The sequence below is a fragment of the Puma concolor genome, chromosome A3 (genome assembly GCF_028749965.1).
Source record: "Puma concolor isolate L17-30 chromosome A3, mPumCon1.1.hap2, whole genome shotgun sequence".
Lineage (NCBI taxonomy): Eukaryota > Metazoa > Chordata > Mammalia > Carnivora > Felidae > Puma > Puma concolor.
This window is the reverse complement of record NC_141669.1, coordinates 119,498,555-119,521,522: the sequence shown is the minus strand read 5'-3', so window position 1 is coordinate 119,521,522 and position 22,968 is coordinate 119,498,555. Positions and strand designations below refer to the sequence as shown.

The 22,968-nt window shown below is 45.1% G+C and overlaps 1 protein-coding gene across 1 annotated transcript in view; it reads right to left on the bottom strand.

Annotated features, from left to right (window-relative positions):
- CTNNBL1 (catenin beta like 1) overlaps positions 1-22,968 on the bottom strand; it is a 162,093-nt gene that overhangs the window by 24,719 nt on the left and 114,406 nt on the right. Inside the window, exons 12-13 of the mRNA XM_086702162.1 lie at positions 3,815-3,912; positions 1,713-1,793 (exon numbers count right to left, since the gene is read on the bottom strand). Of these exons, the coding sequence (XP_086558288.1) occupies positions 1,713-1,793; positions 3,815-3,912 (179 nt within the window). The remainder of the gene's footprint in view (positions 1-1,712; positions 1,794-3,814; positions 3,913-22,968) is intronic.

The window sequence follows — 22,968 nt, the reverse complement described above, 5'->3', positions numbered from 1 at the left end:
CTGAGAGGTCACCTCTGCTGCTACATTTCAGTTAGGGAACGGGCTACATGAAGCATGGTTTGACGAGCCACGGCCAGGCAGGGACTGAGAGGCGGTGCTTGCCTAAAATTCCAGGTCTCTAGACTCCCAGGTGCTCTCTCTCTCCCTGAAAACTTCCTCTAGCAGATAACACGGGTCTTCAGCCAGAGCTGGAGTTCTAACTGTCTCATGGCTGTGTCCCTCCAAAAGTCCAGGGAAATTTCAGTTTGTTTCTAATTATCATTCAGATGAAGAAAAAGAAGCCATCACTCTGGCACTTAAATAGTCACTAAGCGGCCCTCCTCATAAGTTACCGGAAAGGGAAGAAAAGACGGAAAAGGAAACCTCAATCAAAGGACAAAATAAAGGCAGTGGGAGGGTGGAACGAAGCAACTGCGTGCGTAACATGCTGGCATCTGAAGTCCAGCCTCAGAATTCAGTCCCGGCCTTTTATCTTGCAGTAGCATCAGCGTATAAACGAAGAATGTCCCAGGCAGTCAATTCAATCAATCAACAAACATCTGAGGACTTACTAGGTTTAGGCAAATCACAAGAATGATAACCACAGCTATCTGTCCACTGGCATTCATAAATGGAGGTGCATATTTTGTAAAAAGGGAGGGGTAGATACGAGGGGTGAAGAGAAACAGGACAGACAACAGGGTCACCGTCTCCCCTCCAAGCTCTCGCTCTGGCCTGAGGCCTAGCTTGAGGGCAAATGCTAGTGTAAGTCCCTGTGCACACGGCCCGCCCCGCAGCCGGACTGTCCCAACACGATGGGACCAGGCGCTGAAACTGACTCTCCCACCAGTGAGGGTCAAAAGCCTCAAGTGCGCTTTAAGGCAAGAAGAATGAAAAGAGAATGGAGTGATACGGCAAATCAAGATCACAAGGAAAATGAAGTCTATTACAGACTTTGAAAAAAGCAAGGAAAGGATCCTCTTGCAATGTGACCAAAGACTGAGGAATGTCTCGCAGGGGTGAGAATACAGATCGACATTAAACAACAGACAAGAGTCTCTGCCCCAGTGAAGGAGACAGATGAGAAAGACAGAGGCCAGAGATGGCAGAGAACAAAACGGAATCAGGTGGAAAGTACGGAAGGCAGGACACCAGCACAGCAAACACAGTCCCTCAAGACAAAAACCTAACAAATTTCATTTTCAGCAGCTGCCAGCGGAAGAAATTAGGGTCGGTCCTCTGGAACCTGCTATGCAGGCTCCGCTGCGGTGCCTCTGAGTCTCCCTTCTCCGGGTCTCCACTTTTTCATCTGGATTCAGTGACCTCAGACTTCCTTTCCAGTTCTTGTCCCCTGAGATCACCCTTCCCTCGGGTGCTCCCCTTACGACTACAGCAGCCAGCAGGAGTTTGAACTAAGACAGACTCTGCCAGCTCGGCCAACGTGGTACCAAGTCACAGTCCTGCACTTTGCTCGTGTCAGGGGTACTCGTGCTATCACCCAGACCCTCAGGTCAGACAGGGATCCCTCCTCCGAAAGCACTTCCACTCCTATTAGAAGAGCGGTTATAACCACTGGCAGACGGTCATCCGCTCCATGCTAACACCAGGCTAGGTGGCATGGGGGGGTAGGTGGCACCTGTGCCCTTGCCTGTCCTGCGGGGAGAGAGAAGGTACAAAGAGACCCGAACGGCATGCAAGTCAACAGCCGGCAAAAGACAGGCAGGGATACGTACATGCTTCTCCCCTTCAATCTTCTTGTCGGCCACCTGCATTGCGTCCAGGTATTTAAAATGCAGCTCCATCAGTCTGTCAACCTGAAAGAGAGATGTTTCAGACATGAGTGAGAAGGAAAAAGCACACCAAGGCAAGAGAACAGTGGAGCCCCTCCCAACAGGAGGCCCCTCTACCGCTTGCTTCCGACGTCGGCTACGAGCTCTGCGTAGGAAACCAGCAGGAATGGACGGAAGAGCCAGGGCAGAGCGAGCAGACCCCTGGGGCGGATGCAGTCTGAATGCAGGCCTAGTCCCACAGAGAGGCTGCGTTTCCAGCTTGGCCAGGGCTCCCGCGAATTCAAGTTGTTAAATATAAATAAATAAATAAGAATTCAAGTCCCTTCTTGCAAAGAGAAGGAGCTTGAAGTTACATACTTGATATTCACTTAGAACTTTACAGAAATTTTTTTCCAACTGAAACCTTTCATGTTCGGATTCTACCCCAGAGCTGATCTTTTTTTAAAAAGGTCTGCGTAAAATCTCTTTAGTTGCTTTCGAGTCAGAAGAGAGTACAAGAAAAAAAAACTCTTTCAGCAACTTAAAAAAAGGCCCTGACTTTTGCTCAGCGATAACTTAAAAATCAGTTTTCAACTTAGCAAAAGTCATGCTTCAAACATGGCCTGAGGAACACTCAGTGGGTTTGAAAAAGTTTCATTTTTGCCTAAGACTTCCAAAAGACTGAACAAACACTGTGAAACCAGCCTAGACTTCTAACCTCTCTCTTTACTAGGCTGGCACAGCCACGGCTCTTGGCAACCCTGGTATTTACTCAAGAGCTTACAGTGGTTAACAGCAGATGGTGCTTCAACACGGCATCAGAGTCCAGGAGGACTGTGCCCAAACCCTCTCTGGATAATACCGACGCCCCCAAGATCTTGTATATTTCAGTTTACCGAATATTTTCGTGTCCATTATTTCCTTACACCTTACAAAAACCTGAGAATGTGGGCAGGAAAGACAGACAGTGACCCTAATTTTAAAGATGAAGAAACTGAGGCACAGATGTTAAATGTCACCAGGGTGACATGACTGCTAAGGTGTTCTACGCCTGACTTTACGATGGCCTCTTCCCCATGCTATGCTGCCAGTGAGGCTGGAAAAACTGGTCAGAGAGACAGTCATAAACCTCTCTCCGAAGTACAACAAACTTTCAGCCTTACCTGGCAGTGGGAAGGAACGAGATTATTGCATGTAATCAAAGGGACTTTCGTCCTTAATGTCATGCATCTAGAATGATCTAACTTGTGACTAGTGAGTGGTGGGATCATCGTTGAGAGTGATCGTGGGCAAATGACATGACTCTAAGCATCGGCTGCTTCTTCTGCAGATGTGAACAATACCTACACAAAGGGTAAACCACACGGTGTTGTGAGAATATAAGGGACAATATATTGTCCCACAAGAATGTAAGGGACCTGCTGAGTCACCCAATCCACAGGAATCATTAAATAGACGGTGGGTCCTATCACTGTTAAAAATCTTTTTTTGGTATGGCACACTAGATAACAACATAATATCTACCTAATCTCATTTACGTGATCATTCCCATGTTCCACAGTCCCTCTAAGGACAGGCTCAACCCTTTCCTTATGTCCACAACGGAGCCTTCATTTCCATCACCACCACCTAGTAAGGACTCATTTAATCTTCCTCTCATTGACTCTTCCTCAAGATGGGAATTAATGTGTCCATCCTACAGATAGGGAAAATGAGGCTCAGAGTGGCACACATCTTGAAAAGAGCAAAACCAGGTTCAAATCCAGATGTCGGAATCCAGAGGCTATGTTCTTAATCGCTTTGCCATGCTGTGCAACCCTTAACCCAAATGCTATTACAACCCACTCTGCCTGGGTCTAAAAATCTTCCTAAGGTGCTGGTTGCTGCCACCCTAAGGGGTTACTGTGCCCAGACGGATGTATCTGGAGATGACAGGCAGAGTCACCAGAACAACCTCTAAGACCCAAAGCAATGCTGGAGAAGGTATTTTAGGGCAGGAGCTCAGCTCAGCACTCCTTTTGCCCTGACGGCCCTGGGCCCCTCCTTACCGCGTAGCAGGCACCCACCTTCTCACTGTCATTTTCAGTGAATTTATTCAGAAGCCGGGTTCGCTGCTGTCCTCTCAGGTTCCGCAGAAGGGAAGCCAGGATCGAACAGACGTGCTCTGGGTTGGGAAGGAGAAAAGAGAACATGCTGTGATCAGAGCAGTAATTATTACCTCTCTCCAAGCCTGCCCTGGTTCTATTGGAGGAGGAGTAAGTAGGCCTCCCTGACTGCCGCTATTGATTAATAAGACAAGAACCTAAACTGTGTCATTGCAAACCTGAACTGATCTTCACATACTGCACAAGAAACATATTCAAAAGCGATGATATCCTCAAGGACAACTTGAGCAAGTGAATCAAAACTAAGTTAGAATTTCTAGTCTGCCTGGAATTAATTGATTTTTATTGTCCACAACAGAACCTTAAACTAATCTCCCATTTGCAGAAATAACCTGTGAACAGAGTATGAATATCAGCTTTGAGATGAGTATATAAAGAACAAGTAAAATGTATTCTATCATATTCTCAAATTACCTTATACTCTTCCCAAGTAAACATCCCAGAATTAAGCAAGAAATATGATAGGGTTCCAGGGTCGCCACTTCTGGTGCAACTAAAACTCCCTACTTCAAGTTCGAAAGCAGCTGGACAGTAAGTACTTCAAAATGGTGACAATGCTTTTTGAGTTCACATAACCCACAGGCTTCTATTATGAGCTACTATTTTTCTACCTTGGGAAGAAGAGGGTAATTGAAGGGTATATTATAGGCTTTAGCTGTGAAGAGATTCTTTTCTTTAAAAAGAATTTTTTAAAATCAAGAATAATGACCTTGAAAAGGAGGCAGCAGAAGTCTAGTCGTGGAGAAATGGCAGAGTGAAGTTTATTCTGAAATAATGCCCACCGTGTGGGCAACAAATATTCTATTTGGAGAGGGACTAAGAACATCTTCACAGGTCAGACTTCCCTTGAATTCTCAGAAAGTCACTTGACTATTCATTAAAGCCACAGGTCGGCAATTACCATAGCACAGATTGAGTCTGTTTTTTCCTCACGTATGTCAGAAGTGTTCCTGCCTCTTCACGTCCTTGATTTCTCTCTTCTTAAAACATTTATTTAAAAAGAGAGAGAGAGAGAGAGAGAGAGAGCGAGCACGCACACGCCCAAGCGCATGAAGGGGAGGGGCAGAGAGAGAGGCAGAGAAACAATCCCAAGCAGGCTCCGTGCTGTCAGCACAGAGCAATGTGGGCTCGATCTCATGAACCTTGAGAAATCAAGAGTTGGACGCTTAACTGAGCTACCCAGGCGCCCCTATGTCCCCAATCTCTTAATGCTGGAGTAGGTTGGCATTCTATCTTCCACCTACCTTCACTTCCCTGGGAAGCCCCATGCTAGTCCCACGGCTTTTAAAACCACTTACAACGCGGGTCTGTGGGCCAGTCTTGTTCTCTGAACACAGACTCACGTGTCTGCCTTTCTACCTGCTTTCTGCACGTGGTTGTCAACAGCTCCTTTAAACCGAATACGTCCCAAATCAAACTCCCGATCTGCCTCCTCAGATCTGTTCCCCGCGGTCTTTTCCACCTAGTTAATGGCAACCAGGTTCTCCAGTTCCTCAAGCCAAAAACAGTGGAGATGTCCCTTATTCTCTCTCTCTTTTCTCACAGGTCCCATAGGAAAGAAACCTTGTCCGCTTTCTCTTCACATCATACCTAGAATCCCACCTCTTCTTTCTGCTGCCCCCACTGTGGCTACTTTGGTCCAAATCACCCTCATCCCTGGATGGAATACTCAACAGCCTACTTGTGGGGGTCTCTCTGCTTCCACTCTTGCCCCCCCCCCCCCCGCCCTGGCCTAATCTCCATAGAGCAGTCAGAATGATCCTTTAGGTTAAAACCCAAAGTCAGATCCCCTCATTCCTCTGTATAAAACCCTCTGATGGCCCCCAACTCACTCAGACTAAACACTGCTTCTAATGTCAGGCACACTCCTACTCTGGAGCCTCTGTGCCTGCTGTCTCCTCTACCCAAAATGCTCTTCACCAGATTATCTGCACGGCTCAGTCTTCACACCCAGTTTAATTCAGCTGTGATCTTCTCAGTGAGGCTTCTCCTTGACTCCCCTACTCAAAAAACACTTGTTGGCACAGCTAGTTAACTGGTGAAACAGGCAGAACTCAAACTTCAGCTTACTCATTCAGTCATTCACTGACCACTTGCTGGTCTTTGGGCCTGGCAAACGCTTGGTGCTCATGGCCCCCAAACAATCAACACATTATCCCTAACCTTGAGGAGCTCCTTGTCTAGTGGGGAAAACAAAACAATAATTACAGTACAGTGTGACAAGTTCCATCGCTGAGGTAGGCACAGGGGACGTGGGGAGCACAGATAAGGGATATCTGACCTAAAAGGATTACCAGTGGAGGTAACTAACAACTGAAAATCTTTAAAAAGCCCAAAACAACAGCCATGGCTGACAACCAGGTAGAGAAGAGGAGAGAGCACTGCAGGCAGAAGGAACAATATATGCAAAGGCCATGTCATATCCACATGGAAGAGGGGAGGCCAGTTAGGTGGCAGAGGTTGGATCATGAAGAAAAGTGGCAAGAATCTACTCACGAATTTTAAGCTGGGGAGGACAAGACTAAATTGGGAGTTTTGACCAACCCTTAGCAGCTAGTCCTTTTAGAGATGAAGATTAGGAAAATGTTTCTCTTTCCTGATGAATTTATTGTGCTTATCAGGGTTCCCTCTTTGCCTTGGCTGCTGGGAAGCTCAAAGATGAATTTATGCTCAACTATAGGAAACAATTTCTTTTACCGCCTTATTAGTGATTCCCTCCATGCTCCACCAATGGATTTTAAAACAAAAGTAATGGACGCACATGGTAAAAACCAGACTATACACAAAGGTATAAAATGTATTCAACAAATATTTATTGAACACCTAATATTTGTCTTTTCACAAACTCCTCTCACTACCCTTTTCCTCTTCCCAAGGGGAAGAAAACCTATAGGTAGGTATCTTGTGTACATTTTCAGAGGAGAGGAAAAAAAAAAATTATACCTTTCTATATCAGCACATATTTAGTTTTTTTCTAATGGCCATCTAGAATTCCACTGACATTATTTATCATAATTTAGTGCCTCACCCAATCATTAATACTTCAGGTGGTTTCCAGTTTTCGGTTGTTTGTTTGTTTTTGCTATTAGAAACAATGAAGCAATAAACATCCATGTGCACATATTCTGGCAAGTATACTTTAATTTCTGGTAAGGAATACACTTTTGCACGTGTGCAAATTCCTAAGAGTGGAATTGGGGGAGTCAAAAGCTATTTGCATGTGTCAAAAGACACTGACAAATTATTTGCCAAAAAGGTTGTACCAATTCTATGTCCACTCTCAGTGTATACACACACACACACACACACACACACACACACACACACGGATAATGGAAGCAGAATTACATATATATTATAAAAGAGTATCTGTTTTCCTATATCCTCGCTCAGATTGGATACTATCCAACTTAAAAATTATGACAACATGGAAGGTGAAAAATGGGATCTTTTTTGATTAGCATGTTTTTGTTCTTGTTACGCACAAGGTTGAGCACCTTTTCTGATATTTACTGACCCCCTGTATTGCTTTATGGGTGAACTGCCTGGCCTTATCCTTTGCCAATTTGATTCCTACAAGCTGTCTGTAAATGAAGAGCATTATCCTTTTGTCATGTATGTTGCAAATATTTCCCCCAGTCTGAATTTGTGTTTTGACAAATTCTTATTCAAACCTAAGGTTTAGTACCACCAGACCGTCCGCTGTAAGTGGCTTCAAATACCTAGTGGCAAGAAGTAGGGTACAATAATAATTGCCACCTATTGTGTATCTATGACAGTAGGCTGATTTGAGTCTGTACACAATTTTCTCATTGAATCATCACTACTAAGCTGTGAGAAAGGTACTATTCTCATCTTGTAAATGTAGAATCCAAGGCTCAGAGAGGTTAGTTAACTGACTTAAGGTACATGTCCTTCAGTCAGTGGTGGGAACTTAGGTTTGAACCTAAGATGCCTGACTGTAAACAGTAAGCTTCCCTCCTATGTTGTTATATGCTTCCCACATATAAAAGGTAAACATCAAAGCTTTTATAGATGAAAGATAAAACAGACCAGAAACTAAACCATGCAAAGCCTGACAATGTACTTCATGTGGCGCTCATTGTGTCCAAAAGATTGGCACTATGTAAATGTGGATTTAAAAAAAACTCTACAGTTTTAATGAGAGGAAAACGAAGCAAAAGGCCATATGGAGTAAGACATGAATAACAACCCCTCTTTCCTCTCTTTTACTGAATTACTCTTTCCAGAAGCGGTTTCTACCAGATTCCAAATAAAGAAGAGACTTTGGGTTTTCAGCAGCTCTGCAGATACTGAACCAGAACTTCTCAATTTTCCCTTTGACTCTTGCTGATTGAATGGACGGGAAAGAGCTACAAGAGACCATTCTCTGTATACCTGAGCAAGGCGGGGGGTGGGGTGCTGGCGGAACGGTGAGGTATCAGGAGCTGTAATTTTCAAAGAGGGAAATGTAATACACAGAATAATCTTTTTGGCACTAGGTCATATTAGCATGCATTCCTATAGCTCATCCCAGCCTGGAGCAGGAGAGATCTTGATGAACTGCAGGGGTATATACTAAGAACAAATGGCATTTACCTATTTGTTTGGGATTCTAAGTAAAGAACAGGTTGTCAATTTCAGGAGACCTGAAGCTGCTTATGTACCTTCCATCTCTCCGGGCGCTGTGGCTGGCTGGTGCCTGCCAGACAGGAAAACACTTCAGCCACCTCAAGTTTTACACTTTCTTTCCCTCCCTCCCTCTCTCTCTCTCTCTCTCTCTCTCTCTCTCTCTCTCTCATACACACACACACACACACACACACACACACACACACACACACACACACACACAGAGTTTCATTAGCCCCTAATAAATGTAGCTTCCCTAGGAACAGATTTCAGCCCAACGTGGTGTCAATTTTTCATGCACCAAGAAGATGGGGAGAGCTGCTGGCACAGAGAGCAGGGGAGATAACAGGTTTATCTGCTGGCCAGCACCGCTCAGCTGCTCTGTCATTTCGACAGGATAAAATGGAGGCGAAGGATGGCTATGGAGCTGTCAACGCAGATGGGGTGGATGTGGGGACTCCCACTGTAGAAAACAACCTCTAAGGCAGGGCCCAGGGAGAACAGAACACACACACACATATTAAAGGGATCCACAAGGCTCCCGAGGGGAGAGGCCAAGCATATCTACATTTTCAAGTCACTAAGTAGGAAGGTTGGGGTCTTAGTGGAGTATTAGAGAGCTAGTACTGAAATTGTGCCAGTGTGAGCCCCTGCCTGCCAGTGCCCTGCTCAACAGTCAGACAACTGCCAGCCTCAGACCCTAATTAGTGAAACTGCCTAGAGGGGTGGTCCTGGGCCCTCTTCCTTAGTTCAAATCTCTTTAAGGGACTTTCAAGGGTGATTAGACACAATGGGTTAGACCCCTCGGTATCTGCAAGAGGACTAAAAGTTTGATTCTCTAGGGTCAGTTAGGATTCTGTAATTTTCAGAGCCGGAAGAAGAATCAGAAATCTTTGTTTCAACTCCACTGGAATTTCAAGTATAGAAGCAGTAACCCTGATATGGGATGTGATTTGCTTCGGATCAAAAGTACCTTTGTGGGCCACTCGAATCTAGATGTGCAGTTTATCTTCTTTTAAAATCATGACAGAAACTTTTAAGAATCTGATGAACCCTATGTATGCCATCTTTTGCAAAATATCTACACAAATGTAACATCTCCATGGAATTTCAGCGTGTTCCCATCTCTCAAGGATGGCTCCTTGGCTAAGAACCCATGACCTAGTATATCCAGATCAGAGGTCTTTCCAGAATGGCACAAACCACACCGTGGCAGTCACTCCAACTAGCCTCCCACAGTGTTCACTGTTTTTGTAAAGAATGGGATGGGTAACATTTCCCATCGTCATTCTTAAAAAAGGGTGGTCCAAATCCCAAGCGGTTAAAACAACACCTCTCTCTGTGAGGAGAGCTATTTACCCACAGACAGGCCCATTAACAACCAGGCTGACCAGTGGTCCACCGCTGAGAAAGACACATGGATACACCAAGAAGTCCAACTCCTGGACCCTGTTCCAGAAAGGCCAACAAGTAAATTAACTAATTAACTTTATGCGGGGCTTTTAGGATCAGACAGACTTGGATTTGAATCCTGATGCTGGCACTCACTAGCTGGTTAAACTAAACCATGGGCACACTGTTTAATCACTAAGTCTCAGCTTTCCTGTTTGTAAAGTGGGGTTATCCCCTCCATCTATTAAATCCATTATGCCAAGCGAGCTAGGTACATAATAGGCACCCAACAGACATCCACTTGAGAGTTGCTGTCTTGAAGAAGAATCTCAGAGGAGATTCTCACCCATGCACTTGTCATAGATCACCACCTAGCCCCTTCCACACCACATCCTGATCACATGCCTACCACCGAACATGTTTCAGTCTGCCTGCACCATCCTCATCGGCCTGTGCTGAGAAAAACAGAGACTCAGGTGGCCCGACGTTCTTAGCTGGTAGGGTTATCTCCTATAACTCAAGATTTGTTCTGACCCTAAAATGGAGTAAGGCCAACCTCACTCAGACTCTTTAATCCTACGATAGATGAAAATAAAGTTCTTATGTGCGACTACCCATAAAGCCAAATAATAGAAGTTCTGGGAGACTTGCGGACAGCCCTAGCAAGCTGAAGGACACGGCGTCCATAAGCAGGGAGGGTCCTACTTTTTAATAAAAATAAATGTAGTCGGCCTGGGTAATCATTCACCTTTTGCTCTTGCTGCAGAACTGAAAACACAGCACGTGGTCTGTAGAGGGAATGAAAAACACCCTCTCTTTTAGGAGTTTTGTAACCACAGGACAATTAATAACAGGGCACGAAGTGGTGCCCACACCAGTGATTCCTTTTCGCAGACTTCTGAGTACCTACTACTATGTGCCAGGCAACGTACGAAGTGCTGGCACTACGGAGGTCAAAAGACACTCCATTCCAGAGGAGCTCACTGCCCTGCGAGCAAGGCTAAGAAACAGACAGCTACAATCGAGTACACAGTTAACTGGCACGTGTGGAACATGCGTAGCACTATGTGAAGCGCCCTAATTTAGTTGGGGATGGGGTAGGAAAGAGGAGGAAATGTAAGGAAGGGTTGGCTGTATAGATCGAGACAAGAGGAAAACATTGTTCTCAGGGACCCCTGGGAGTGACACAGGGCTGTAGTGTTATGCTGGCAAGTGAATGGTCGTGCAAGTTTTCTGTGATAAAGTTGGTAGAGAGACAGTGGCTAGGATTTGGGATTCTATGGGCACATTTAGTTCTTACAATGCAGATCTAGACTGTGTTCCTGAAGTCAAGGATAAATGGACTGTGCTCCATTAACAGGTCTCTCAAGGTGGGGAACGGGGGAAGAAGGTGACAAGGAACACAGCAATAATCCCGAAACGACTTCCTTATCCTTCTGTGCCAAGAGATTTCAGAGGTGTCCTACTTGCATCTCTTGAAGTTTGGGTTCCGTGCGTCACGGGAAGATTACATTCACCGAAAAGGAAGAAGAGGCACTGGTAAGCAGAGCTGGGCCGCAGGAGGCGGCCTCCAGGGGTCTTAGACACCAGAACTGACACGGATTCATTCATTTATTCATAAAATAGAATCCTACAATGTATAAGATACAGTGTTTGAAGACAAAGACAATCAGACACTGATCCTTCCCTCCAGGTGCTTGTGGTCTCTTATGTCTAAAATTACTTGATAGAAAGTGATAGTGCATGAAAAAGAGGCAGAAACTACTGAGGAGGCAAATCCTCCCCTAGCCAGGGTATCTGGGAAGACTGGTGGGCAAGATACTACTGCGCTGAGCCTAGGAGAAGAGAAGAAAGCAAGAAAAGAGCCTTGAAGGGAGAAGGGGGCAATGGGAATAAGGGCATGTCAAGCAGATGGAGAAGCATGAATCGAAGACATCAGGCTGGAATGCACATGGTATGGACAGAGAACTGGGAAGGGATCCAGTGGCAGAGGGATGGGAGGATGAAAGGTGAGGAGGTTGGAAAGGTGGGGGGGGGAGGGGAGGGGAGGGGGCGGATAGTGCAGACCATGGATAAATACAAATGCTGATCAATATCCTCACAGCCTGGCATTTAAATACTGGCCCAGCCTGGCTGGTTGGACAATGAATTCAGGGTCCCTCTGCCCACCCAGCTTCAGAGTCTGCACCTGCCTTCCAGTGGTCCAAATGGTTAAGAAAGATATGGGTCAGCCAGAGCTCTATACTTAGGATGGAAACAGTCCCTGTACCTCAACCATCAGGCCCATGTCTTGGCAAGATCTTGCAGGGCCACTTTAGAATTCAAGGCCATGCGGCTGAGCTCTTTGTTTCCATGGAACATCTAAGGCCATTAGCTCTTTTGTTTTAAGGAGATCATACGAAGTGTTCTTCTCTCATTTCTAAAATTAAAACCATCTCTGTTTTATTGCCCATCCTTGCTCCCCACCTCCCCCTGAACTTCCCCAGACAGACAGACATCCTGCTTTCTGGTAAGATTCTCGATGCAAACAGGATGTTTAAAATACCCTAATTAAACCGTCTTGACTTCAGCAGTGGTGTGTTGGAGTACAGATTAATCTGTTTCATGCCTGGCACTAGCAGCTGAAGTAGCAGGAGGCCCTGTCAAATCAAGCCACAACATTACATTCCTCTGCCTTTATTATTATTTTTTCCCTTTTTGCATTTCATTGTAATGGACATCTGCCTAGCAGGGGACGTGGGAACCCAAGAAGAGTCACGCGTGTGTGCTCAGCCACTCTGGTGGAATATTGATGCAAGTCAAATCACTCTTCTCAAGACAGATGGATCTGTGTTAGCATCTATATATAGCGCCTTTAAACACACATACAAAATACATATATTCCTATTTTTCACACACATTCACTGAATCCTGAATACGTGGCAGGCGCTGGGCTGGAGACTGGGGACTTAAAGCAGCAGTATTTGTTACAGACCTACTGTGTGCCTCTGTGTGCTTCGCATGCATTCCTTCACTTCATTCTCACAGCAAACCTATGAAACACGTGCGTTACTCTTCCCATTTTATAGATAAGAAACTAGAGACTCAGCCAGGAAAAGAAGTTTGCCTCCCAGGGTTTCACAGCTAGGAAGTGACCTAATTAGTTCCACTATAATAAAACTTGATTATTTTCCTCCTGAGTTAAAAATACCCAGCAAGCATATTTAAACAGCATTCAACCTCACTAGTACTGCCGATAAAGCCATGAGGTAGTTTCATTTGATGAGCTTTTCAAAATACTTGATGTCTGGAAGGCTGTGGGGAGGTGGGCTCTGCTAGACTGCTGGCCACACGGGTACCGGGGATGCAGTATTGAAACCACTTTGCTGTATGGATCTCCCCGACAATGGTAAGCTCCTCAAAAGTGGGGCCCACGTCTTATTCATCTGTCTACCTTCAGCATCTAGTCTTGTGCCAGGAAAATTCAACTAATACTGAATATGACATCCTGTGAAAACACCATGGTTTAAGAGTTAGCTGTCAGAGATACACATGCATAAAAAAGGAGTAACTGACTCCCTGAGAGGGTCTGGATGAATGAAGGAATCTTCAGAGTCTCCTCTTTAGAATGAGGAGAAATTTATCAGAGAGACAGAGGGGGAATGTCATTCTAAACAATACACAAGAGATTAAAGATACAGAGATACGGGGCACCTGGGTGGTTCAGCCGGTTGAGCGTCTGTCTCTTGATTTCAGTTCAGGTCATGATCCCAGGGTCATGGGATCGAGCCCTGCTGAGCTTGGAGCCTGTTTAAGATGCTCGTTCTCTCTGTCCTCCCTTGCTCCGCGCCCCCCACTCATGTGCACATGCATGCTCTCTCTCTCTCAAAAAATAGAGAGAGAAAAGAAAAAAAGGCATAGGGATACGAAGGAACACAACCAGGAGAGGCTGCAGGGAGTGGGTGACGAGATGTAGGACGAGGCGAGAGAAGCAAGAACGTTGCACACTTTCAACTAAAGAGTCAGGACTCTATCCCATTGGACTTATAGAACACATGATGGAGAGGAAGCAACCTGGTCAAATTTGTGTTCCAGAAGATCATTCTGGAAGATTTCTTGAAATGTACAGTGGAGGAGAAACAGGACCATATTCAGATTGTTACAGAAACATCTGAAAGAAACACAGCATTGGGTCTAACAGTTACGTCTCCTTTAGTAAAAACTGAAACAGTTAATGATTTTTCAGAAAGAAGCCCAGTTTCCTTGCCGCCTTCTCAGGGGAAGTAAAGTGTGACCTAAAGAATACCAGAATAGAGGTAAGAGACAGGGATTTCAGTCCAAACTTTGTTTTTTGTTGTTGTTGCTTTTAATGTTTGTTTTTGAGAGAGAAACAGAGACAGAGACAGAGACGAACACGAGCAGGGGAGGGGCAGAGAGAGAGAGGGAGACAGAGAATCCCAAGCAGGCTCCGCACCGTCAGCACAGAGCCCGATGCGATGCGTGGCTTGAACTCATGAGCGGTGAGATCATGACCTGAGCTGAAGTTGAATGCTTAACCGACTGAGCTACCCAGGCGTCCCTTCTAATCCAAACTTTGAAAAAAAATCTTCTATATGGCTCTGAATAGGTCTCTTCTCCACCTACTCTCTGGGCCTTGATATCCTTGTTTGTAAAAGGAGAAAAGTGGCTTTATACGGTCCTCCCTTAATTGAATTACAAGATTCTATCAAAAAGGGATGTGAACAACTAGCAAGTGACCCAGAGATTCCACTCCTAGATATTCCCTCAAGAGACAATGAAAATACATGACCGCAAAAAGACTTGTACACGAGACATTCTACAAAAACAATGTTCACAGCATTGTTTTAATGGCTATAATGGCCACAAACTTGAGATTGTTTGTCAACAAGAAAAATGGAAAAATACACCCACATCATGGAATATTACACAGCTCCAAAAAAGGACAAGGCATTGATGCACTCGACAACATGGGCGAATCTCAAAAACAGTATGCTTAGTGAACGCTTTATCCCCAAAGCGTTTCTGGGTAGTGATAATGTTCTGCACCTTACAAGAGTATGTATTTGTCCAAATCGCCAAATGGGGCACTTGAGATGTGTGCATTTCACTGTGCGATTTTACATTATTTTTAAAAATTGAAGTCAAGGCTAATGATATTCCTCCCAAAGTGTTCATGGTGAAGCGTACTGATGACTGCAACTTAGTTCCCGCATCAAAAAAATAAAATGGACAGATGAGATGGATGGAAGTGACAAAGCAAATACAGTGAAATGTTAACTAGAGAGTCTAGTGGTGGGTATGTGAGCACTGTACAGTTCTTCCAACTTTCCTGTAGGTTTGCAAATTTCCTTAAGAAAATATTAGGAGGAAGAGGCAAGAAAAAAAAGGGAGAAATGAGCACTTGGAATATAAATGATGAGATTCCTAAAGGTTATTTTTCCAAAAAGTAGTTTTTAATATGTCTGTTGTTTGAAATTTTGAATGCATTTTCCATTGAAATAGGCCCACTGAAACCCATTTAACCTGAAATATAGCCAAAATTAATTCAGTATTCTCATTTTTCAGTTGCGATGAGATTCCACAAACATTGCCTAATCACCTACTGAGTGCAAAGCAATATGATAGGTGTTGCTTTTGGTTGATTTATTTTCTCTTTCCCATGGGATTTCCCCCCCTCCTTTCAGAGTCTGAGCACCACTATGGATTTAAAAAAGTGTTTAAGTGCTAGCTTAACTAATTTACAGCCTTGAGTTTGTGGGAAAATATGCCTTGCAGCAAGAAAGGGATATATATGTTCAAAAAATACTTCTTTCTGCTACACAACTATCCTCCAAGGGCTCAGAGTGAAAAGAACAGAATGAACTGGTAGCTAATATTCCCTCCCAGGGTTTGAGCTGAAGGCATGAAGCTCCCTAGGTCAAGTGTTCGTGTATCAGGGAAGGCCCATACCTCAGATGGGTTGAAGGAGAGGTCCACGAAGCTTTAAGTGTCTGCTGAGTGCATGCACAACCATCTCCAGCGGCAAATGACTCCGATCCTTAGTTTTCTGTGGTTCCTACACAATGTGCTTGGTCAGTGAAACCAACCCCATCACTCTGGTGGCAGCAGTGTGGGTTGGGCAACGATGCGGGGGGCCACCGTGGAGAATGAGCTGGCCACCACTGACTTCAGGAACTCTGAGAAGGCCTAGACAAACTTTGCCCGAGAGAGATGTTCTCTCTACACCAAGTGGCAGCATCCTGACTACTTAAGACTGCCAGTTACCTGCCCATTTCCTCCTCTTATTTCTTCCTAATGATTGGACCCATATCTATTTGGTAAATATACCTGGCTTAAAAAAACAAAAACAAAAACACCCAAACTACAGCTTCCCTTATAGCTAGGTATGACCACGTGGCTCACTGGGGTCAAGACTCAAGATAAACTGCTATCTGGAACTTCTAGGAGGGGATATGTCCTCTTCAGCCCTGCCCCCCTCCTGTTTTTGCTTTCCTGCTGTTTGGAATCCAGACCATAGTAACTGGAACTCCGGTAACCACGGAGACCATGAGGCAATCTTGAAAATAGAAGCCAGGCACACTGATATGTGCTTGGGGGCACATTCACAAGCAAACAAATACCCCTGGTCCTGTGATGACAATGGCAGAACAGAACGACAGAAGGGACCTGGGTTTCTGATGACATCTTGAAGCTGCCAATCCAGACTTCTGGTCTTGTTTTATGTGAGTTCTGTGTGTTCTATTTTATTTAAACCATATTATTTCCAGTCTCTGTTACTAGCAATCAGCTGCATTTCCTAACCGATAACACTAATCCAGTAAATTCTTCTCTAGGAAGTCCAAAGATACATTGTGTCCCAGAGTTCAGGTATTCACTCCAAGAAAATGGGCTGTTCAGCCTCGCCTGCTTTTGGAACCAGCCACACATCCCAGTGGGGAAAGTCCTAGAACCAGGAGGAACTGCTAGTAAAAAGTATAGTCGTTTCGTTTTACCTCACTATCTTGAAGGGTCTAAACGCTTTTCCGTTATATTCTGCAGAACCTGGCTGGAAGGATTAACTTAGCTGGGTTTTTTTGTTCTATTTTTTGTTTTTTAATTATCAGCCCTCATCCTTGTAACGACAGAAATAAATGCCTGGTGTTTCAGAACCTCTGTTTTCTCTCTGTATTGCCACCAATACTTAGGTTAGTAACACCCACTCGTGGCAGTACTCTGAAGAACTGCTATGAGATGGCCCAGATGCAGGGTTTCTGACTCACCAGACTGATACCTCTAGTGACCCCCTTTGATGAAGACAGCTGAATGTCAGGCGTGGCTGGTTACGGCTTACTTTTTTGCAGCGTATCACTTTTAGGAGTATTGCATCTAAATTAATTTAAACTGATTTTGTGGCCTACAAGCTCTCTTGGGGTTTGAAAAGGACATGACACAGTTACCATGGTCTCCCTACCCACATCCAACAAAACACATTAAAAAAAAACAACAACTTGACCGTGAGTTTGAGCCCCGCGTCGGGCTCTGGGCTGATGGCTCGGAGCCTGGAGCCTGTTTCCGATTCTGTGTCTCCCTCTCTCTCTGCCCCTCCCCCGTTCATGCTCTGTCTCTCTCTGTCCCAAAAATAAATAAATAAAAAAAAAAACGTTGGAAAAAAAAAAATTAAAAAAAAGAACAAAAAAACAACTTGAGATCTTTAGATCCTAAAATAAAGATGATCCCGCTGAATATCTGTACTGATTTAATTTTTTTAAAGAGTCCTTCTCAATAGTTAGCTCACTATATTTTCAGATGGTGCTGAAAATCTAGAGGCGCACAGCCTGACCCACCACCACCAGGCTCGGATATACCTGGGGCTGAGCATGGGAGCCAGAATCCCCCCCACATTCTCCCCTCTCCATGACCTCTCCACTATTCCAATTCCCACTTTCCAAGAATCCACCTGCCGAGACACAGCAGAGCTGATCATCACGGCCCCAAAGCAAGGGCGGTGTTTTTACACTCCTCTGAATGCCATCCTTGGATGACTGCTTTAGATTAGAAATTCAGTTTAGAAAAGAAAAGAAAAAGAAGAGCCTGTTTCCAGGACCTTCGGGGAATGATCTAAACCTACCTCTTCACTCCTTTCATGTTGCTCACCAGGCCTGCCTTTGCACTCTTCCAGCAGCCCCGGGCTCCTCCTCCCATTCTGCCCACCGTTAGCAGCCGGGTCCTCCTTCACGCTCCTGCAGCCCCCGCCAACCGCTGAGCTCCACACACTCTTCCTCCCCACTTCAGGGCTTCAGCTGATTTCCACAGAAACCAGGAAACCCTGCTTGCAGACCCAAGACGGCCTTATGTTCATCTTCTTGAAGTCTGACTTCTTAACCCCGCTCCCATCAGCCAAGAACACAGCACAGCGAAAGGACAGAACTCAGCGCTGCTTAACACAGTTCTTCCGTTTCCAGTTTGAGGCTAAGGAACTTAACTGTTCTACAATCTTGCACACACAGAACCACTGCAAAAACATGCAGTGACCTCTGTGAAAACGCTTGCCGATCATATTCTAACAGGATTAGACTTATCATAGGGAGGAGATAAAGGAAGCTGGTTAGTCCTAAAAAAACACTGCATTTGTGAACAACAACTCCATGCTCTGTTTTACTAACAGGAAATAATCAACAACTGGCAAATATATGAAGTACTCTGCCATCATCACTTTCTCACATGCTAACCTTCCTGTACACCCGGTGCAGCCATTTCATTGTTGTACAAATAAAGAATGAGGGGCCTGAGATCTATGTGCCTTTCCCAGTGGGCCTTTCTCAAGAGGAAAGAAGTACTTATTAGTGTTATGTACCCGGTTACTGTGCTCGCTGCTTTACATACTCTTTCTCACTTAACACTCATGACCACCCTTAGAGTGAATTATTCTCCCCATTTTACAGATGAGAAAAAAATAAGGCCCGGAGGGGTTATGTGCCTTACCCAAGTTCTCAGAGCTAGCGAGAGCCAGAGACCGATCTGACCCCCAAGGCCAGCTTTCTTTCCATTGCCCCAAATCTGCCTTTGTAGTGGTGAACTAAACTTACCAGCACCCAAATTTCCAGAGTACTTCTTAGCAAACGCAGTTGTGAGAAATAAGCAGAGAGCCCATTTTGAACAAAGCTACAAACGGAAACACCAATGTCCCTTTGCTTTACATAAGACAGATGGCTCCTGGCAAAAACTGACTTCAAAGTAATTTCTGTGAAACAAATCCTACTTGTTTACCACTGTGGATCCCAAGACACATTCCCAAAGAGAGAATTCCCTAGCCTGCTTCATCATGAATGTGTGGTGAAGGCAAATGATGAGCAGCCTCGGTGGATACTGGTCATGGCCACAAATCAGCAGAAGTGTGTCCCCGCTGGTCGTGGTATTCCAGAACTCCCCCCGGCCTTACCACGTGACCTTCCCTACTCAGTGAGACACCCCCCGCAGGACCACAGGAGTTCTCCCTGCTCCTGGGGAGCCTCTGGCATCACCCTGGTAGCCCTGAGTAACCACGTGTGGTAGAGTGGGACACCCACTGGCACAGAGACAGGAAAATATTTTATTCTCCAGCGCGATACTCATAAGCACAGTAATAATCAGAGTGGCAAACTTCCTGTCTGGGACTCAGCTTCCCCAACTGTCTTTTGAATAGTCCCTTCAACGCTCACATCTACAAAATTCTTCTCTTTCTCTAGGCCAAAGGTTCTCCGTGGAGGGGTGGGGTGAGAGAAAGACTGCACTGTCTGAGGCATTTTGCAAGTTTTATGTGCGCGTGCTTGTGACAACTGAGGGGTCCTACTGGCACCTACTGGGTAGAGGCCAAGAATGGTGCCGAACATCCTACGAGGCACAGGACAGCCTCCCACCACAAAGAGTTATCCAGTCCAGAGTGTCAACAGTGCCAAGGCTGAGAATCCCCTCAATCTAAGCTACTTCTGACATCTATTAGGATGAGGTTAACCTACCAACGGATCCCAATGCTATCATATATATTCTAGCGAGAAAAATGCCTAAATCCAAGGCTCTCATTCATATAAGTTACTAATTTTGTAAATTACAAATTCCCATATAAGGTGAAATTATACAATACCTAGTGTTACCTTGAAACATTCCTGGAAAGGGGTGCCTGGGGGGCTCAGTCGGTTAAGTGTATGACTCTTGATTTTGACCCAGATCATGATCTCACAGTCGTGAGAGAGAGCCTTGCATTGGGCTTTGCACTAAGCAGCATGGAGCCTGCTTAGGATTCTCTCCCTCCCTCTCCCTCTGCCCCTCCCCTGCTTGTGCTCACATGTGCATACATGCTCGCTCTCTCAGGGAAGAGAAAAAAAAAAATTCCAGGGGAAAAAAGAGGGGCAAGGAAACAAGGTTGGCAAATGTTAATTGCAGAAGTTGGGTGATGGGTATATAAAGTTCAATGTATAATTTTCTCTACCTTGTATTTTTGAAATCTTTCATAATATAATCTTTCTTTCTTCCTTTTTCTTTCTTTCTTTTCTTTCTTTCTTTCTTTCTTTTCTTTCTTTTTCTTTCTTCCTTTCCCTTCCCTCCTTCCTTCCTTCCTTCTCTTTCGTTTCCTTCCTTCCTTCCTTCCTTCCTTCCTTCCTTCCTTCCTTCCTTCCTTCAAGTAAGCTCCACAAAGTAAGCTCCACAGTCAACATGGGGCTTGAACTCATGACTCTGAGATCAAGAGTCCCATGCTGACTGCTCAGTAGACTGAGTCTACTGAGTGAGCCAGCCAGGCATCCCTGAAATCTTTTATAATAAAAAATATTTTGTTCTTCCGAATGAGTTTTTATCCAAAGGGATATAGAAGATAAAAGGGATTCCTCCCTGCCCCCCTCAGCCCCTCAGCATAAGACACAGTCCGTGCCCTGGCAGAGCTCACAAATGAGTGGAAACAAGTCAGCCAACGACTGCCACACACAAGGAATGATACTGGGAGCATAAGAAAGGGATCAGTCTAAACACAAATGTGGAAAATCGGGGCAAGCTTCAAAGAAGAAGCAGAATTGGGAGAAATTCCAAAGAATAAGCTACCTGTCTCACAGAGAAGGGAGTACAGGAGTAGCTCAGTCAAAGAAAAAGCATCAAGTATCAACACATGGAGGACAAGACATGGAGCAGCTACCACAGTTCAGGCTGGAGATAAGTGACGTCACCAAATAAACTCCAAAGACACAGGGAGGTCTGCCTTGAGGATACCAAAAGTGGGATTAAGAGAGAAGAATCTACAAAAGGTCTAGAAAAGTGAAATAAATTTAGTAGATTTACAGATGACAGCCAAAGAAGATAGCGGTACGTGGACTATGGCTCCTTTCTTTCTCAGTTTTTGAAGGTTTTAGGCACATATAAATAAGAGCTATGATACTGTGACTAGGAGTGTCTGCTTGAGCTGCTTTAGAGGCTGTCCTGGTCCAGGTCCTCTGCCCTCTTGTCACCCCAACTAGTCTTGACAAATATAGCCAGCAGTCCGGCTCACTGTGCTTAGACTCTCACCCTAAGACCACAACACTGAATGCCTGCTTTTTCCAGAGCCCCACATCGCATTCTCTGGTGCCTCTGAATGTGCTGTTCCCCCCGCCTAAAAGCTCTTCCCTTTCTTGTCCACCTGGGACATTCCTACTCACTTTCAATCTTCCTAACCTCTTCAAGGAAGATTTCCAAGTAGACTGGAAGCCTAGTCCTTCCTTCAGTGCTTCCAACTTGCAACTTATACCTACCCCCCTACCCCCCGCCTTTATAACCTCTACTGTATCACAATCATTACGCGCATGTGTTCTCCCCACCACAGGTGAGTACCTCCAGGGCAGGGAGCCTGCAGTGGTTCATGTGTGTCTAAGCATGTCTGGCACCATTAGGTATTCACCAATATTGCTGAAGAACTGAAGAGTGAATGAACTCCCAGGAGATGGCAGCTGAGGTTCCCTTTGGGCCACCTTCCAGGCAAAGGTTTTCAGAGTTCCTAAAGGACAACTAGTTCCAGGTGAACACCTTCGGGTGAGCCTCCAAAGCCATCAGGCTATGCTCGGATGTGGACATCTCTCATCTTAAAGCTTAATCCTGAACTTATTACTTGTGAAATGCCTTCTGCAGCCTGGGACTTTAGACAGAGATAAGACATGCTGGGAATACGTATTTCCAGATGCACTTGTTAAATAAAGCAGCCCCCACCCCAGGTAAGTCAGAAGGAGAAGGGAAGAGTGTAGAGGGTGCTTTCAGGCAACAGGCTTGAGCAATGGAAACCCGAGCAAGGCAAAAAGGGCCCACAGCGAGCCCTGAGCTGACGCAGGCTCACTGAACCACACGCCCCAACCAATGAATGGGCTACTTACAACTGGGCACAAATACCAAAAAAGGGGGAAATTCCGCACGTCCCCATCCTCACTTACCCTGTCCTATAACTATAGCCCCTCACTGCTGCCTCCTGGCAGACAGTCTCTCCTTTACTGTCCTGCCCACTGTTCCCTCGCAGTATATTTAGTAAACTTTCTCTTTTACAGCCTGTCCCGCCGGCCCCCACCCAATTAAGCCCCACAAAGATGGCTAACATTTGTCAAGCACCTACTTACTACATGCCACAATCAGAGAGGCAGATAATACCCCATTTTATGGATCCCTGCTACTCAAAAGTGTAGTCAGAGGACCATCAGTAGCAGCATCCCCTGGGAGCTGGTAAGAAATACATGATTTCAGCCCTCACCCCAGACCAACTGAAAGCAGAATCCGCATTTTAAAAGATCCCCAGGTGATTCGTCTGCAGTATAAATCCTGAGGAGCACTGTTAAAGATGAGGAATGTGGGATCAATGAAGGTAATTAATATGCTAAGGTAATGTGTGATACTGTGATTTATAATAAGATACATATATTTGGTCTTTGCCCCCCTTTCTGTCACAGAACTCCTGAACTCTTGGAATTTTCCAAGTGAAGCGACAGCCATAAAGGTATCTTTTGTTAATTAGGTAACTTCCAGTGTGCCAAAGGACGAAGGCTGGTTGCCAGGAAAACCAACACGTGATT